Here is a 16,115-nt window from a genome sequence, read left to right as displayed (position 1 = left end):
GGGAACGTATCAAGGGTGAGAGAACGATCAATCTCCCTAACTCAGTTCCTATGGGCTTTATCTCTTATGAGTTGGGGTTGATCTCCCTTCTATCCTGGATGTAATGGAGATGGGTTTCCCTCTACAGATTGATTATTGAGCCCCAAATAGATTCTCTCTATGAGGATGTTCACATCCAATTGATTAAGGGTAACAATACATTTCTACAACCCCTTAAATCCAGATGTCTCGATATCTTAACCACAGCTGATTCTGACCAAGTAACCTCGCTCTCAAATCCATTAAAATCTAAGGAATTTATTAAAATAACTGATTGGACCAGAACAATAGACAGATTAAGAGCGGCTAAGGTGTCTATGAACTTCTCAATTTATAATAAACCTCGAGCATTTTTAGCTACAGATCTAAAAAAAATCCCAGGCCCTAAGGCTAGAGAAAACTATTTTCACTTCAAATTGAACATCCTGCCCATCCTGGAAATCCTACATATTACGGATAAGGCTGGTTATCCGAATGATATATGTCAGGATTGTGAGATGAATACTAAAAATGTAGTGAAACATCTTCTGTTAACATAACCAGGGACAGGGGAATTGAGATGGGGTAGATTGTTGACATTTGTTCATAATGATGATTGCTTGGAGTCTGACGAATTTTGGGAAAGAATTGTCTCAGGTAATGAAGTTTTTCTGAGAATGGAGGTGGTAAGGCTTCTGAACTTCCTTAATCTGGTTGACTAAGATTAAAATATAGCTGACGACATTTATGAAAAACGTTCTATATATCTCGCACCGTTACTTGTCTGATTTTGAGTGCCTTTTTTATCAATATTTTTTATTCGTATTGGAATGTTATAGAGTTAAGTAAGTACGAGTATGAACATTGTTCTTCTTATTTTTCTCTTTTTTTCCTTTTTATCCTGATATTGTATATTTGTTTTGGATGATGTTATTTTTCTTTTTTCTCTCTTGGTTGTTTTAATATGTATATATTCTGTATCTTGTGTAAAAAGTCAAAATTTCTTTTTGGCTAAATCACAATTTTTTTTTTTTTTTTTTAAAGTAGATCTCCATGGTCGCTTAGTTGGAATGAGTTTATTGAAGAAGTGCATGAAACAAAGATGTATCCGTCGGAATGGATAACTGTCATTGGAGTACAATCAGTCTTAAAGGAGCTAGTCCACTACTTGAACCATCCAGATCTGGAGTACAAGACTACTGCATTATCACACCCGCACTCTAATAGGTTGGCTGAAAGAGTGAACTAGCTCATAAAAGAGAACATCTAGTTGAAAATTGACAGCGGGTTGTTCTGGGTGACAATTTTGATGAAGATCTGTGGGACAACAGTGACATAGATCTGTGCACACACAATCAGACCTCACCATATTCTAAAACCAATCAAGTGGCTTTTTGCTTGTCACATGGTTGTATCCCAATCATCAAGGTCTGTCATGGGTAGCTTAGCATGGAGACACACAATTCTTGAGTGAAATAAAAAGAAGCAGGTAGAGTGTGAAATGTATGCAGACAAAATGAAGGCATCAGAAGTGTTGGGGGGTGAGCAGGAGATTGAGTGATTTTTTAAGAATACCTGCATGAATTAAAAGGTTGTGTCGATCTCCTCTATGATCCACTAAAGATCATTGAGGTTCTACGCAATTTCAGAAAGTTACAAGATGGAAGGTTGTGGAACCTGGGGCGGTGGTTAAAATGAGGCTACTATCATCTAGATTGGAAATAAATCGTGTAGTGGTGAATGTTCTGACGTTCTCTTATTTTATGTTACTGCGCTAGGATCGCGTAGCAGAGAAACATGTTTTACTGGCAGTTGCTCTTGTTCCCTTGTAAATGGGGTAGGTGTGTTGTATCTTTGGTATACATTTAATCCATTTAATGAAATGCATTCTAGAATGCGGCGCTGTCATTTGTTGTGGAATGGACATATGTGACATTTAAGATGACAAGCATGTAAGCATTCTCACTTTCCTCATTGATGATTTCAAAAATGAAACTGACAAGGACTGATTCACAGAGACACAAACACGTACCCAAATACAATCAGGAACCAATTGAGAATAAAACCAATAAAAAACAAAAATATCGCACACTCAACCACAAACAGATAAACAGTGAGAAAGTTATATGGATGGAAATGGTTACAAGAAATAATAAACCCTGAGACAAAAAACACTTATTTAGTTCATACTTCCTTTTTTAAAGAAAATAATTATGTGTGAGTTGCCCCATGTAGGGGATTGACTGAAATATTGAGTTAAATTTAAATGGGAAATATACCACATTTGAATGATTTCTAAGCAACTTGGTTTTGGGAATAGTTTTAATTGCCTGCACGAGGCAGCCTGTCATCTTAGCAAGTCCAATAAAAAAGCCTCATTGAATCGGGTGTTCGTGATTACTGTTCCTGACAGTGATATGAAATGGGACTCTGAATAGCCTGTGGACATTTCTCCAAGACATCACTTAGAATGTGATGAGAGTTCTGGTGCCATTTCTTCTTAGCACAACATAAACGGTTCATTGGGAGAAAAAGAATAATCGATGTGCGCTAATCTGTCACATAATCAGCAAACAACAATTAGGAAACAATGTGCTAGCTGTCCCTATAGGAAGAACACCCTGACCCTGACGGGTGTGCCTGGCAATAGGTAGTGAGTGGTGCACCGCCTATCTAACAGGGATAGCCAAAGATCAAACTGTCCCTCAAGGCTACCAATTGTGTGGATGTATCGAAAAGTCAAACATTTATATGGCTAAAAAGGAACACATCCAATCGGATATTTGTCAGCGACAGGACTGGTTATTAGATTCTGTCGAAACAGCTAATTGGCTTGCACAACTGCATATAACCTGGGGATTTCTCAGCTAATTAGCTTGCACAACTGCTTATAACCTGGGGATTTCTGTCCACACTTTATTAACCCTTTGGCATTAGGTTTGCCAAATACGATTGATGGTGTTCTACAAGACAATATAAAAAGCCCACTGAGATGGGACTCCTTAAAAGGCTCACGAGACGTGGTTGTTAACTGTAATTTCTATTTCTTGTAGCCCTCTTTGTTGTCAGTGGAATGTTCGACTTTTATTTCAATACATCCACACAATTGGTAGCGTTGGGAGACAGTTTCCCCTTTGACTATCCCTATTAGATAGGCGGTGCACCACTCACTGCCTATGGCCGGGCACACCTATCAGGGTCAGGGTGTTCTTCCTCTAGTGACAGCTAGCACATTCTTTCCTAATTGTTGTTTGCTAATTATGCGACAGATTAGCACACATCGATTCTTCTTTTTCTCCCAATGAACCGTTTATGTTGTGCTACAAGACTGTTGTATCAACGGTTAGGGAAGGCAGTTGACCTCCCAGTTTGTCTCGGAACTTACCCTGTTGTTATTACACAGCCATTTCTTCTTAACCACTGGGCCTTTTGCTTTCATGCCTCTGATGCAACAACCCATCATTTTTTAGCTAACTTGAGCCATTGTGGAATAAGTCCAACCCTATGGAAATTGCCCAGTCCTGACAACCGAAAGGAACAGTATCGATCAGATTATTAAACCATATCATCCTACACAGGATAAGAACAATCATTATTTGATTAGCATCTGCTCCGAGATGCCTCAGGGTTGGGTGTGCTTTACAAATGTCAAAATAAATAAATAAATGCATCTGCTTTGGCATAACTTGAAATGAATGAATAAACATCTCTCCAACAAGGCAATTGATTTGCTTTCTATTTTGAGAATGCTTCTGTTACTCACCCGTCAGTCATTAAGTCAATTTGGGGTACAGCATTGGTATCATTGGTCGGGGTGGCGTACATGCGATTTACATGTAGAGAGAATGCTGCGTCGAGATTGTCTATCTTCACACTAACATACAGTGGGTCGTCAACGTACACATCTCTAAAGGACTGGTTGTAAGGGACGGAAAAGTTGGAATCTGTAAATGCCTCCAAGGTGGCTTCCAGATCGGCTATTCCTTCAGGAGCTGTGAGCGCTATGACGCTGAAATAGAAAGAATCGAAAAACGAATAGTCATTGCTTGAATTTCTCATTCATGGCTAGATCTGGGAGAGCCAGGTAATTCATGGGTAGGGTCGAGCCAGAGCCGTGCCTGTGGGTCTGGCCTAGATCCTAAGGCCAAGCACGAGGCGAGCCTAGGAAATGGCCGCGTGATGGGGCCTGCGTCAGGGGCTGGAAAGCAGGAAAAGGAGCTAAAGGTTTGGGGCTCAGCAAAAAGGGCTAAAGTGACAGGAGAAGGAGCTAAAAGTGACTGGGCGGGAATACAGCCAAAAGGGACAAGAACAGGGACCAGGGGCGATAAAAGGGGATAAATGGGTAGAGGGGCATCAAAAGGAACGGAACGGGACTGTGGAGGCAACAAAAGGGGCCAAAGGCATGAGCGGGAACAAAAGAGGCTAAATGGGCTTGGGGCAACACGATGGGCTAAAGGGGTGTGGACAGCAAAACAGGACTGGGCTAAAAGGGGCAAAAGGGGATTGAGACGTTGGGTGAAAGGATACGGATAGTGCAGTGTGGGTGTTGGGGATGTGGGGGTAGGGACTACGCTAGTGTTTTGGGGATGGCGTGTTGGAGAGGGGGCTGGTGCGGGAACAAGAGGATAATGGCGCTTGGGGGGGCAGAACAGCACCAGTATTTTTTAAATGGGGGGAAGGGCAATTTCAATGTAGATGGTAAGGCCGGAGGACAAGGAGCACAAAAGATGTGGTAGGCACTGCTTACCACCTCTTTTGTGCTCAGTTCGCTCACCGGGCCCACCTGCCGCTGCAGTAGCGGCAACAGAAAGTGCCTCTGTCCTTCCTGTCCCAGCCAATCAAAGAATGGCTGGGGAAGCACAGAAAGTACTAGAATGTTGTTGGGTTGTGGGACATCCTCAACGGACAATCATCCTGCCAGTTCTGTTTTTCGTGCTGCCAAACCCACTAGGAGACCCCTCCACTGGCGTGGCATCAATCCACATGTAGTGCTTAGACAGCCCGATGCTTATGGATACTGGACACCCCCTGAGGACAGGCGCATTCTACCCTTGGGCATCAACTTTTATCATTGAAGATTGCAGAATACATGCATTATGACATGGAGTCAAATCAGTGAAATTGACAGTACTAACACGGTTATAATCAGCATTTTCAAAGAATAACTGTTTTCACATCTATCCTATATGGCTAATATGTCTCACGCATGAAAGCTTTATTTTGGCTTTCGATTAACTGCTATTAAATGGTAGCAATCACATTCAAGCCTAAAGAAGCATTGACAACACCAACCGTTTTGGTTTTTGTGTAGGCATACAATAGGCATTTGCAGGCACTGCCATAATGGTTCTAACTGGCCTTTATGAGAAGCAGCTGAAATGGTGCAAGGACATGGACATATACAAGCAGTGCTCTGTCTAATGCCTACAAACAAGCCAAACCGGTTGGCTTTACCAATGCTTGTTTTTAACAGGAATTCAGTGAAGGATACAAATACTGCTTATAAATCCATTTGCTGAACGCACATTTGGTCAGGTCATTTTTATTACACAAATGGCACATTTAGAACTCCAATTAAGATATTACCTCTCACAAGACTGCTTTGAAATGACACTGCCAGGCGTTTTTGAACACACTGTTTGACGTTAGTGCTTGATAAAGCTTGCACAATGATATCCCTGGATGTTGTGTTTTGGGTTTAACATGGCCATGGGCAGTAACTAACCAAACAACACCCAGAAGCCTTGTGTTGCTCCTCATATCCCATCTCCCTACTTTCTGTAATACAGTGCAACATTTTTGGCTTAATAGGTGGCCCCTTTGCACTACATAACAACCAAACGTAAAAAGAGACTGTGCCTTATTATAAGTTTGGCAGTATTCAGTGGTAATTTTTCCAAATTATTGGCAAACTCGATTACTGTTACCCCTACTTAGTCCTGTGGTGTTAGCACAGGATTACAAGAAGTGGTCACTCCTCATTTGTGGAGTCCATTGGACTCCATGGGGATTTTTGGTGGATTTACCACGCTGTAAATACGCTAGACTTTGGGAGGTAAAGCAGAATTAGCTCTGCCACTTTTCCTCCAAAAATCAGCAGATTTACCGCATGGTATTTCTTCTGGCAATGAATCTGCCAAAAATTATAATTTGGCAGTGTGGGAAAAACAGTGGTTACCACCAAAAAAGTAGCAGTAACGACAACCTGATTCCCGCAGCGCCAAACTTGTAATGAAGCCCACACAGTGTTTTAATGCCACGTGGGTGGAATGTCATGATAGTCAAACACACAATAAAGCATGTTTGTTTTTATTTTAATAACTGCAACACAATATGAGAGCTTGCAGCAAAGATCCCTTTCTTTGGTTAACTTAACTCGTATATTTTCCTGCTAGCTTTCAAAACCTAATAGGTCGCTTCCTCGTGCAGTTACAATACAGTTGCAGCAGAACCTTCAGTCACATGAAAGAGCAGGCTGATCACAGTGTGTGAAAGGTAAAGCAGAGTTAGGTGAACACAAGAACGCAGAAAATCTGCCTGCTCAATTGGATGACCTGCCGGAATACCGCCACACTTGTAATGAGGCTATGTGATGTCAAATAGTTGTTTGTTTCTCCTGCATCAATACCTACCAATAAGTTACTAGGGCTCAAATGGCCTCATTGCATGTTTGGTGAAATCCTGTGGTAAATCCCCTGGAATACCACAAAAAGGAATTACCGTTACCGCCACTTGGTCTGGCATATTACAAGTGGTGTTAAGTGGTGCAACTCCCCAGTTTTTTGGAGTCCACAAGACTCTATGGAGATGTCAGTGAAATTACTACTAGCGGTAATTCTGCCGGCAATAATTCTGCTGACTTTTGCTGAGGCACGGAGGAGGGTTTCCCTCCAGCTTTTTGCACATCAGTGCAGTAATTAGGCGTTAATAGAATTGCTGCCATTTTTTACTGCACCGCCGTACTTGTAATGAAGCCCCTTATCAAGGACAAACATCTGAAAAGAATAAATGATGATTGGGGAGGCCGGGTCCCACTACGCAGGGCCGGGATGGGTTTTCAAATGGTTTTGCCTTTTCTGTTATGGCAAATGAATGATGGCGCAGGGGGCCTCAGACAGAATGGGGATTCGGTATTGATTTCACAGATTCTATCCATCATCTTTCTGTTGTTTCAGTGAGTTGCCCTGGTGGCACAGCCATGCCCAGAAGTGGATCACGGGCTTCCAGCGACTAGGGCCCCAAACCCGCACCTCACTGATGACTACCACATTATTGGCTACCACGGGAAAGCAGCGTGTTGGATTTGCTCAAAGCTTCAAAGGTTCAGTCTAGATCTTAGATTGAATGCTAACTTGGTCATTGATTATCTGATGATTAAGACTACTTTTTGCGTGTCTTGTGGTTCAGTTTCCAGGTTTTGGGGTCCCCTGTGCTGTCTTTTCAGGGTAGATGGTTGAATTTGGAAGAATCAGCAGCACTGTGGTCTATTGTATTCGGAAACTCTCCGTGTTGTTTTCCTGTGCCCACACTGCTTGTGTTCCATTGGAGAAGGCATGTGAGCTAGCCTTTGAACAGAGCCTTTATTGTGGGTGGGTGGGTGGGACTGATCTACACACAGAATTGCCTGTGCCTGTGATTGTTTCAAAGCTTTTATGTCATTGTCTGGATGGGTCCTTTCTTCTATTTCAGGCTAGGCCTTTCTAGCTTCCTTCTCCCACTAGTGAAACCCAATACTAGTTTTCCCTGTGCTGGGAGATATTAACCTGTGGTTAGAGCATAAAGATGATGTTATGCCATTAGAATTGCAGTCAGCACTGTCTGAGATAGGATTTGACCAACTGATTCACGCACCCACTCACTGCCTGGGGTACACCCTAGATTGGGTTGCCTGCTACAAGATTAGGACCAAAGATGTCTTTGGCCCTCATTACGACCCTGGCGGAAAGGGGTTTACGCCGGCGTAAACCATGGCGTACCTTTCCGCCCGACTACGAGTTCCCGTAGCGCCATGGTGATTTTTACGCCTGCTTTTTGCAGGCGGAAAAATCCATGGCGCTACGGGACTTGTCGTTAATTACGCCACCGTAATTTACGGTGGCGTAATTAACACCTTCCCCACTCCCATTATACCCTATGGGGCAAAAATGGGAATGGGGAAGGGTAAATGGGGATTGGGGACTTACCGCCCCGCCAAGGTCGGAATGGGGCGGTAAGTCCGCCAACCCCCATGGCGGAGTTGGCAGCTTTGCGCCATGGACCATGGTGCAAATTGCACCATGGTTCTCCGCCAGGGTCGTAATGAGGCCCTTTGTCTCGTCTTGCCCCTGGTCTGATCAATTCTGTGTTGAGTTTACTGTGCTTGCAGAGTTCCTGAGGAAAGTGAAAGACAGTAAAGGGTTAGGGGTAATGGCCAGAAATCTCCAAAATATATCTGTAGAAAGGATTGAACCCCTTCTTACTTCCTTGGCAAACCTCTTTGGGGTTACCTCCACAGGTGAGTTGTCTAGGGCTATCCTTTCTAATGTGGATATAGTGGCTAATACTTTAGCACCACAAAAGAGGAAATTGCTGAAGGAAGGCAAATAAAACAATACATGGTTCTCTCCAGAGCTGAAGATACTAAAAACATTAACTCTCAGACTTTTCTATGATTGGAAATGACATTCGACTCAGTCAGCATTGACAGCATAGAAAGCTGCTGCTAAAATCTATAGAGTAGTGATAATAGAGGCCAAAAAGAACATCTTTAAGAATAGGATTGAGAATGTGCAATTAGACACCAGGGAACTCTTTAAAATTCTTAAGGAACAAGAGTATACAAATCACACTGTCCCAGAACTGGTGGTAAAGGATGCTGCCTGGTGTGAAGAGATTCACAGTGCCATGCAGGACAAGTTAAAGAATATTAGGACTGATATTGCTACTTGAAGCAGGAGTTGGAAACTCTGGATGGGCTTTCAATAGGTGCCCTCCATTCTTCTATTCAGTTTTTCTGCCATCTCAACAGCAGAATGATCTCCTATTATTGAACATCTGAAGGCCACTAAATGCAAAAATGACCCCTGTGCGGCTATTATCATAAAAACATGCCCACCTACCTTGTTGGCAGCTATATGCAAATTTGTTCATTTGTCTTTTGAATTGGGGGCTGTTCCTCAGGACCTGAAAAGTGCATGGGTAACGCCCATCATCATAAAATCACGTCTTCCAGTGGATGTCCCAAACAATTGTAGGCTGAGTACAAATACCCCTTTTCTTTTGAACATTTTGGACTATAAGCAAATTGCCGAGCACCTGAATACATTTCCAATTCTGAATGACCAACAATCCAGTTTCAGGCAGGATTTGGAACGGAGACGGCTCTGCTGGAATTAAAATCTAGGCTGTTGGATGGTATGGATAACGGTGAAGCTACTCTGCCGATGTTGTTAGATCTGTCAGCGGCCTTCGACCTGGAGGACCATTCAATCATGGTCACCAGGTTGTGGGAGTTCACAAATTTCACAGTGACCTCCCAAATTTCTCACAAATAGTGGCCCAATGGATCTCATCATTTCTCTGTAATCTGAAAAGCAGAGTTTTCTTTAAAGAAGCAGAAGCTATGCCCATTGATATACATTTTGGGGTACCACAGGGGTTGTGTACCTCGCCTTGTCTATACAGCATTTTCACAGTTCCTCTATGTGCCATGCTAGCACATGAGGGGGTGATATTTATGAACTATGCCGACGATACGCAGCGCGGCATCCCTCTATCTGGAAATCATGACTTAGATGAGGCACTGATCAATAAAATGTATTCCTTGATGGAGACCTGGATGGTCCATAGTAGACTTGCGCTGAATAAGGAAAGAACTGAGCTGTTGGTCGTAGATTCACCCATTATGATACATAAACTGGGAACAGCATATGAATATTTTCATATTGGAGCTGCTAAATTAACCCCTCTTAAGAAGGTTAAAACGCTGTGGGTCATCTTTGACCAGCATCTCAGTATAAAGTCTCATGTATAAAGCTTGGTGTCGACTTGTTCCTAATACATCAAACTGTTAGCCCACCTTAGATCCCTTATCTCTCAAGCAAACACAGAGACAATTGCAAGAGCAATTGTGGGAGCTAAAATTGATTATCTTTATAGCCTACTTGTGGGCATTAATAGATCTATTTGCAATAAGCTGCAGGTCATCCAGAACGGAGCTGTGAGAGTGGTTATGGGTCTCTCTCTGAGAGACCATGCGTCAGCAGCAAGACAAACTCTTCATTGGCTTCTTCTAGAATTAAGAGGCATTGGCTCAACGGATGTCTTCAAAAGAAAAGTGAAGCCACTGTTGTTTGCATAGGAGATCAGCTTCTGCCCTATACTCTTCCTTAATCTGTTAATGCCTGCAGAGTTTCTGTTCGTCGTTCGTTCTATGTCCTGTTTGTGCCCTTAAGCCTATGGGTAAATGGCCTGCACATTATTCATTTATAAAAGTAAAGTAAAGTAGGCCTACTCGTGCCTTTTTGTTCTACGCACATTAGGGCCTGACTTGCCTGTAATTTGCCCCTATAAAATGACCCAAGGGATTGCTCACCCTGCAGGGGCTGCCCTTTGAACCGGAGTATATCCTCCATTTGCAAGGAGGGCCGCCCCATGTTAATGAGAGATTCCTCTTTGCTGGTGCACATATTACATTAGTATGTACATGGGAAAAGAAGGGCCCAAAGGGGCGGGTGGGTACACTGAATATCTGCCGCCTGGGGTCAGTTGGATGTTCTCTGTCAGTACTGTAGTGATAGGCTTCCATGCCCTTTACAAAGGGGGTCTACCTGACCTGAGAGCAAACAGAACCGCGGTGGGTGGAGCAGAAAGGAGTGCTCTCACCTTTGCAGACCTCCTTCAACAGTATGCAGCTCAATGACTGTCTCTTACACACACACACACACACACACACCACCTACCACCTTCCGTGATTTGTGTGCTATGGGTAATTGGTGAACGCTTTTATTTATTTCAGTTTTTATTCCTTAAGAGAAGGGTGTCACTGAAATCTGATTACTCACTGATACAAGAGCCATCACTTAAAAACAATGTCAGTCACTGAGACCAGGCCCATCACTGGGACCAAGGGTATCACTGAGAGCAAAGCAGTCACTGAGAGCAGTTTGATCACTGAGACCAGGCCCATCACTAGGATCAAGGGTATCACTGAGAGCAAAGCAGTCACTGAGAGCAGTGTAATCACTGAGACCAGGCCCATCACTAGGACCAAGGGTATCACTGAGAGCAGAGCATCCCCTGAGAGCAGTGTAATCACTGAGACCAGGCCTATCACTAGCACCAAGGGTATCACTGTGAGCAGAGCAGTCACTGAGAGCAGTGTGATCACACTGAGACCAGGCCTATCACTAGGACCAAGGGTATCACTGTGAGCAGAGCAGTCACTGAGAGCAGTGTGATCACTGAGACCAGGCCTATCATTAGGACCAAGGGTATCACTGTGAGCAGAGCAGTCACTGAGAGCAGTGTGATCACTGAGACCAGGCCTATCATTAGGACCAAGGGTATCACTGTGAGCAGAGCAGTCACTGAGAGCAGTGTGATCACTGAGACCAGGCCTATCATTAGGACCAAGGGTATCACTGTGAGCAGAGCAGTCACTGAGAGCAGTGTGATCACACTGAGACCAGGCCTATCACTAGGATCAAGGGTATAACTGAGAGCAAAGCAGTCACTGAGAGCAGTGTGATCACTAAGACCAGGCCCATCACTAGGACCAAGGGTATCAGTGTGAGCAGAGCAGTCACTGAGAGCAGTGTGATCACTGAGACCAGGCCCATCACTAGGACCAAGGGTATCACTGTGAGCAAAGCAGCCACGGAGAGCAGTGTAATCACTGAGACCAGGCCCATCACTAGGACCAAGGGTATCACTGTGAGCAAAGCAGCCACGGAGAGCAGTGTAATCACTGAGACCAGGCCCATCACTAGGACCAAGGGTATCACTGTGAGCAGAACAGCCACTGAGAGCAGTGTGATCTCTGAGGCCAGGCCTATCACTAGGACCAAGGGTATCACTGTGCGCAGAGCAGTCACTGAGAGCAATGTGCTCACTGAGACCAGGCCTATCACTAGGACCAAGGGTATCACTGTGAGCAGAGCAGTCACTGAAAGCAGTGTGATCACTGAGACCAGGCCCATCACTAGGACCAAGGGTATCACTGAGAGCAGAGCATCCCCTGAGAGCAGTGTAATCACTGAGACCAGGCCTATCACTAGGACCAAGGGTATCACTGTGAGCAGAGCAGTCACTGAGAGCAGTGTGATCACACTGAGACCAGGCCTATCACTAGGACCAAGGGTATCACTGTGAGCAGAGCAGTCACTGAGAGCAGTGTGATCACTGAGACCAGGCCTATCATTAGGACCAAGGGTATCACTGTGAGCAGAGCAGTCACTGAGAGCAGTGTGATCACTGAGACCAGGCCTATCATTAGGACCAAGGGTATAACTGTGAGCAGAGCAGTCACTGAGAGCAGTGTGATCACACTGAGACCAGGCCTATCACTAGGACCAAGGGTATCACTGTGAGCAAAGCAGCCAATGAGAGCAGTGTGATCACTGGGACCAAGCCTATCACTAGGACCAAGGGTATCACTGAGAGCAAAGCAGTCACTGAGAGCAGTGTGATCACTAAAACCAGGCCCATCACTAGGACCAATGGTATCACTGTGAGCAGAGCAGTCACTGAGAGCAGTGTGATCACTACTAGGACCAAGGGTATCACTGTGAGCAAAGCAGCCACGGAGAGCAGTGTAATCACTGAGACCAGGCCCATCACTAGGACCAAGGGTATCACTGTGAGCAGAACAGCCACTGAGAGCAGTGTGATCTCTGAGGCCAGGCCTATCACTAGGACCAAGGGTATCACTGTGAGCAGAGCAGTCACTGAGAGCAATGTGCTCACTGAGACCAGGCCTATCACTAGGACCAAGGGTATCACTGTGAGCAGAGCAGTCACTGAAAGCAGTGTGATCACTGAGACCAGGCCTATCACTAGGACTAAGGGTATCACTGTGAGCAGAGCAGTCACTGAGAGCAATGTGCTCACTGAGACCAGGCCTATCACTAGGACCAAGGGTATCACTGTGAGCAAAGGAGTCACTGAGAGCAGTGTAATCACTAAGACTAGGCATATCCCTATGACCAAGGGTATCACTGTGAGCAAGGCAGTCACTGAGAGCAGTGTGATCACTTAGACCAGGCCTATCACTAGGACCAAGGGTATCACTGACACCAGAGCTACATCTGAGAGCAGTATAATCACTCAGACCAGGCGTATCACTAGGACCAAGGGTATCACTGTGAGCAGAGCAGTCACTGAGAGCAGTGTGATCACTGAGACCAGGCCCATCACTAGGACCAAGGGTATCACTGTGAGCAGATCAGTCACTGAGAGCAATGTGATCACTGAGACCAGGCCCATCACTAGGACCAAGGCTATCACTGAGAGCAAAGCAGTCACTGAGAGCAGTTTGATCACTGAGACCAGGCCCATCACTAGGACCAAGGGTATCACTGAGAGCAAAGCAGTCACTGAAAGCAGTGTAATCACTGAGATCAGGCCCATCAGTAGGACCAAGGGTATCACTGAGAGCAGAGCATCCCCTGAGAGCAGTGTAATCACTGAGACCAGGCCTATCACTAGGACCAAAGGTATCACTGTGAGCAGAGCAGCCACTGAGAGCAGTATGATCTCTGAGACCAGGCCTATCACTAGGATCAAGGGTATCACTGTGAGCCAAGCAGTCACTGAGAGTTAGTGTGATCACTGAGGCCAGGCCTATTACTAGGACCAAGGGTATCACTGTGAGCAAAGCAGCCAGGGAGAGCAGTGTGATCACTGAGACCAGGCCTATCACTAGGACCAAGGGTATCACTGACACCAGAGCTACAACTAAGAGCAGTATAATCACTCAGACCAGGCCCATCACTAGGACCAAGGGTATCACTGTGAGCAAAGCAGCCACTGAGAGCAGTGTGATCACTGACACCAGGCCTATCACTAGGACCAAGGGTATCACTGTGAGCAAAGCAGCCCCTGAGAGCAGCGTGATCACTGAGACCCAGCTTATCACTAGGACCAAGGGTATCACTGTGTACCAAGCAGACCCTGAGAGCAGTGTAATTACTGAGACCAGGCCCATCACTAGGACCAAGGGTATCACTGTGAGCAGAGCAGTCACTGAGAGCAGTGTGATCACACTGAGACCAGGCCTATAAATAGGACCAAGGGTATCACTGTGAGCAAAGCAGCCACGGAGAGCAGTGTGATCACTAAGACCAGACCTATCACTAGGACCAAGAGTATCACTGACACCAGTGCTACAACTGAGAGCAGTATAATAACTCAGACCAGGCCTATCACTAGGACCAAGGGTATCACTGTGAGCAAAGCAGCCCCTGAGAGCAGTGTAATCACTGAGACCTGGCCTGTCACTAGGACCAAGGGTATCACTGTGAGCAAAGCAGCCAAGGAGAGCAGTGTGATCACTAAGACCAGGCCAATCACTAGGACCAAGGGTATCACTGTGAGCAGAGCAGTCACTGAGAGCAGTGTGATCTCTGAGACCAGGCCTATCACTAGGACCAAGGGTATCACTGTGAGCCAAGCAGTCACTGAGAGTTAGTGTGATCACTGAGGCCAGGCCTATTACTAGGACCAAGGGTATCACTGTGAGCAAAGCAGCCACGGAGAGCAGTGTGATTACTGAGACCAGGCCTATCACTAGGACCAAGGGTATCACTGACACCAGAGCTACAACTAAGAGCAGTATAATCACTCAGACCAGGCCCATTCTAAGACCAAGGATATCACTGTGAGCAGAGCAGCCACTGAGAGCAGTGTGATCACTGACGCCAGGCCTATCACTAGGACCAAGGGTATCACTGTGAGCAAAGCAGCCCCTGAGAGCAGTGTGATCACTGAGGCCAGGCCTATCACTAGGACCAAGGGTATCACTGTGAGTAGAGCAGTCACTTAGAGCAGTGTGATCACTGAGGCCAGGCCTATCACTAGGACCAAGGGTATCACTGTGAGCAGAGCAGTCACTGAGAGCAGTGTGATCTCTGAGACCAGGCCTATCACTAGGACCAAGGGTATCACTGTGAGCAGAGCAGTCACTGAGAGCAGTGTGATCACTGAGGCCAGGCCTATCACTAGGATCAAGGGTATCACTGTGAGCAAAGCAGCCACTGAGAGCAGTGTGATCTCTGAGACCAGGCCTATCACTAGGACCAAGGATATCACTGTGAGCAGAGCAGTCACTGAAAGCAGTGTGATCACTGACACCAGGCCTATCACTAGGACCAAGGGTATCACTGTGAGCCAAGCAGACCCTGAGAACAGTGTGATCACTGAGACCAGGCCTATCACTAGGACCAAGGGTATCACTGTGAGCAGAGCAGTCACTGAGAGTAGTGTGATCACTGACACCAGGCCTATCACTAGGACCAAGGGTATCACTGTGAGCCAAGCAGACCCTGAGAGCAGTGTGATCACTGAGGTCAGGCCTATCACTAGGACCAAGGGTATCACTGTTAGCCAAGCAGACCCTGAGAACAGTGTAATCACTGAGACCAGGCCTATCACTAGGACCAAGGGTATCACTGTGAGCAGAGCAGTTACTGAGAGCAGTGTGATCACACTGAGACCAGGCCTATCACTAGGACCAAGGGTATCACTTGAGCAGAGCAGTCACTGAGAGCAGTGTACTCACGGAGACCACGGCTATCACTTAACGGAGTATTATGACAGAGGCCAGTGATACCACAAGAGGAGCCATAGCTGAGAGATGGAAGCCTTCATGGAGACCAGGGTTATCACCGAGAACTCGCGCTATCAGAGGAATCACTGCAGAACTGGCTACCACTGAGACCAGAGTGATTCATACTGAGACCAGAGTGATTCATAAGAACGCTGTAACTGCTGCGACCAGGGATATCACTCAGACCAGAGGAATGACTGAGGCCAGACCAGTCACCGGTTCCCTAGGTATATGTGAGACTGACAATATTTTATTTTTAAATGTTCTTCATTGCATTTTAGCGCACACACTA

The 16,115-nt window shown here is 45.6% G+C and overlaps 1 protein-coding gene across 3 annotated transcripts in view; it reads right to left on the bottom strand.

Moving 5' to 3' along the window:
* Nucleotides 1-16,115, bottom strand: part of LOC138503244 (uromodulin-like) — a 282,160-nt gene that overhangs the window by 75,393 nt on the left and 190,652 nt on the right. For 2 of the 3 annotated variants that reach the window (XM_069622836.1, XM_069622837.1), the window contains exon 6: nt 3,782-4,027. The exons of the other annotated variant lie outside the window; for it this stretch is intronic. In XM_069622836.1, the coding sequence (XP_069478937.1) occupies nt 3,782-4,027 (246 nt within the window). The remainder of the gene's footprint in view (nt 1-3,781; nt 4,028-16,115) is intronic. 3 annotated transcript variants of the gene reach the window in all.

This window comes from Ambystoma mexicanum, chromosome 11 (genome assembly GCF_040938575.1).
Source record: "Ambystoma mexicanum isolate Mex_15411 chromosome 11, UKY_AmexF1_1, whole genome shotgun sequence".
Classification (NCBI taxonomy): domain Eukaryota; kingdom Metazoa; phylum Chordata; class Amphibia; order Caudata; family Ambystomatidae; genus Ambystoma; species Ambystoma mexicanum.
The sequence above is the reverse complement of the archived record's forward strand: the minus strand, read 5'-3'. Positions and strand labels throughout refer to the sequence as shown.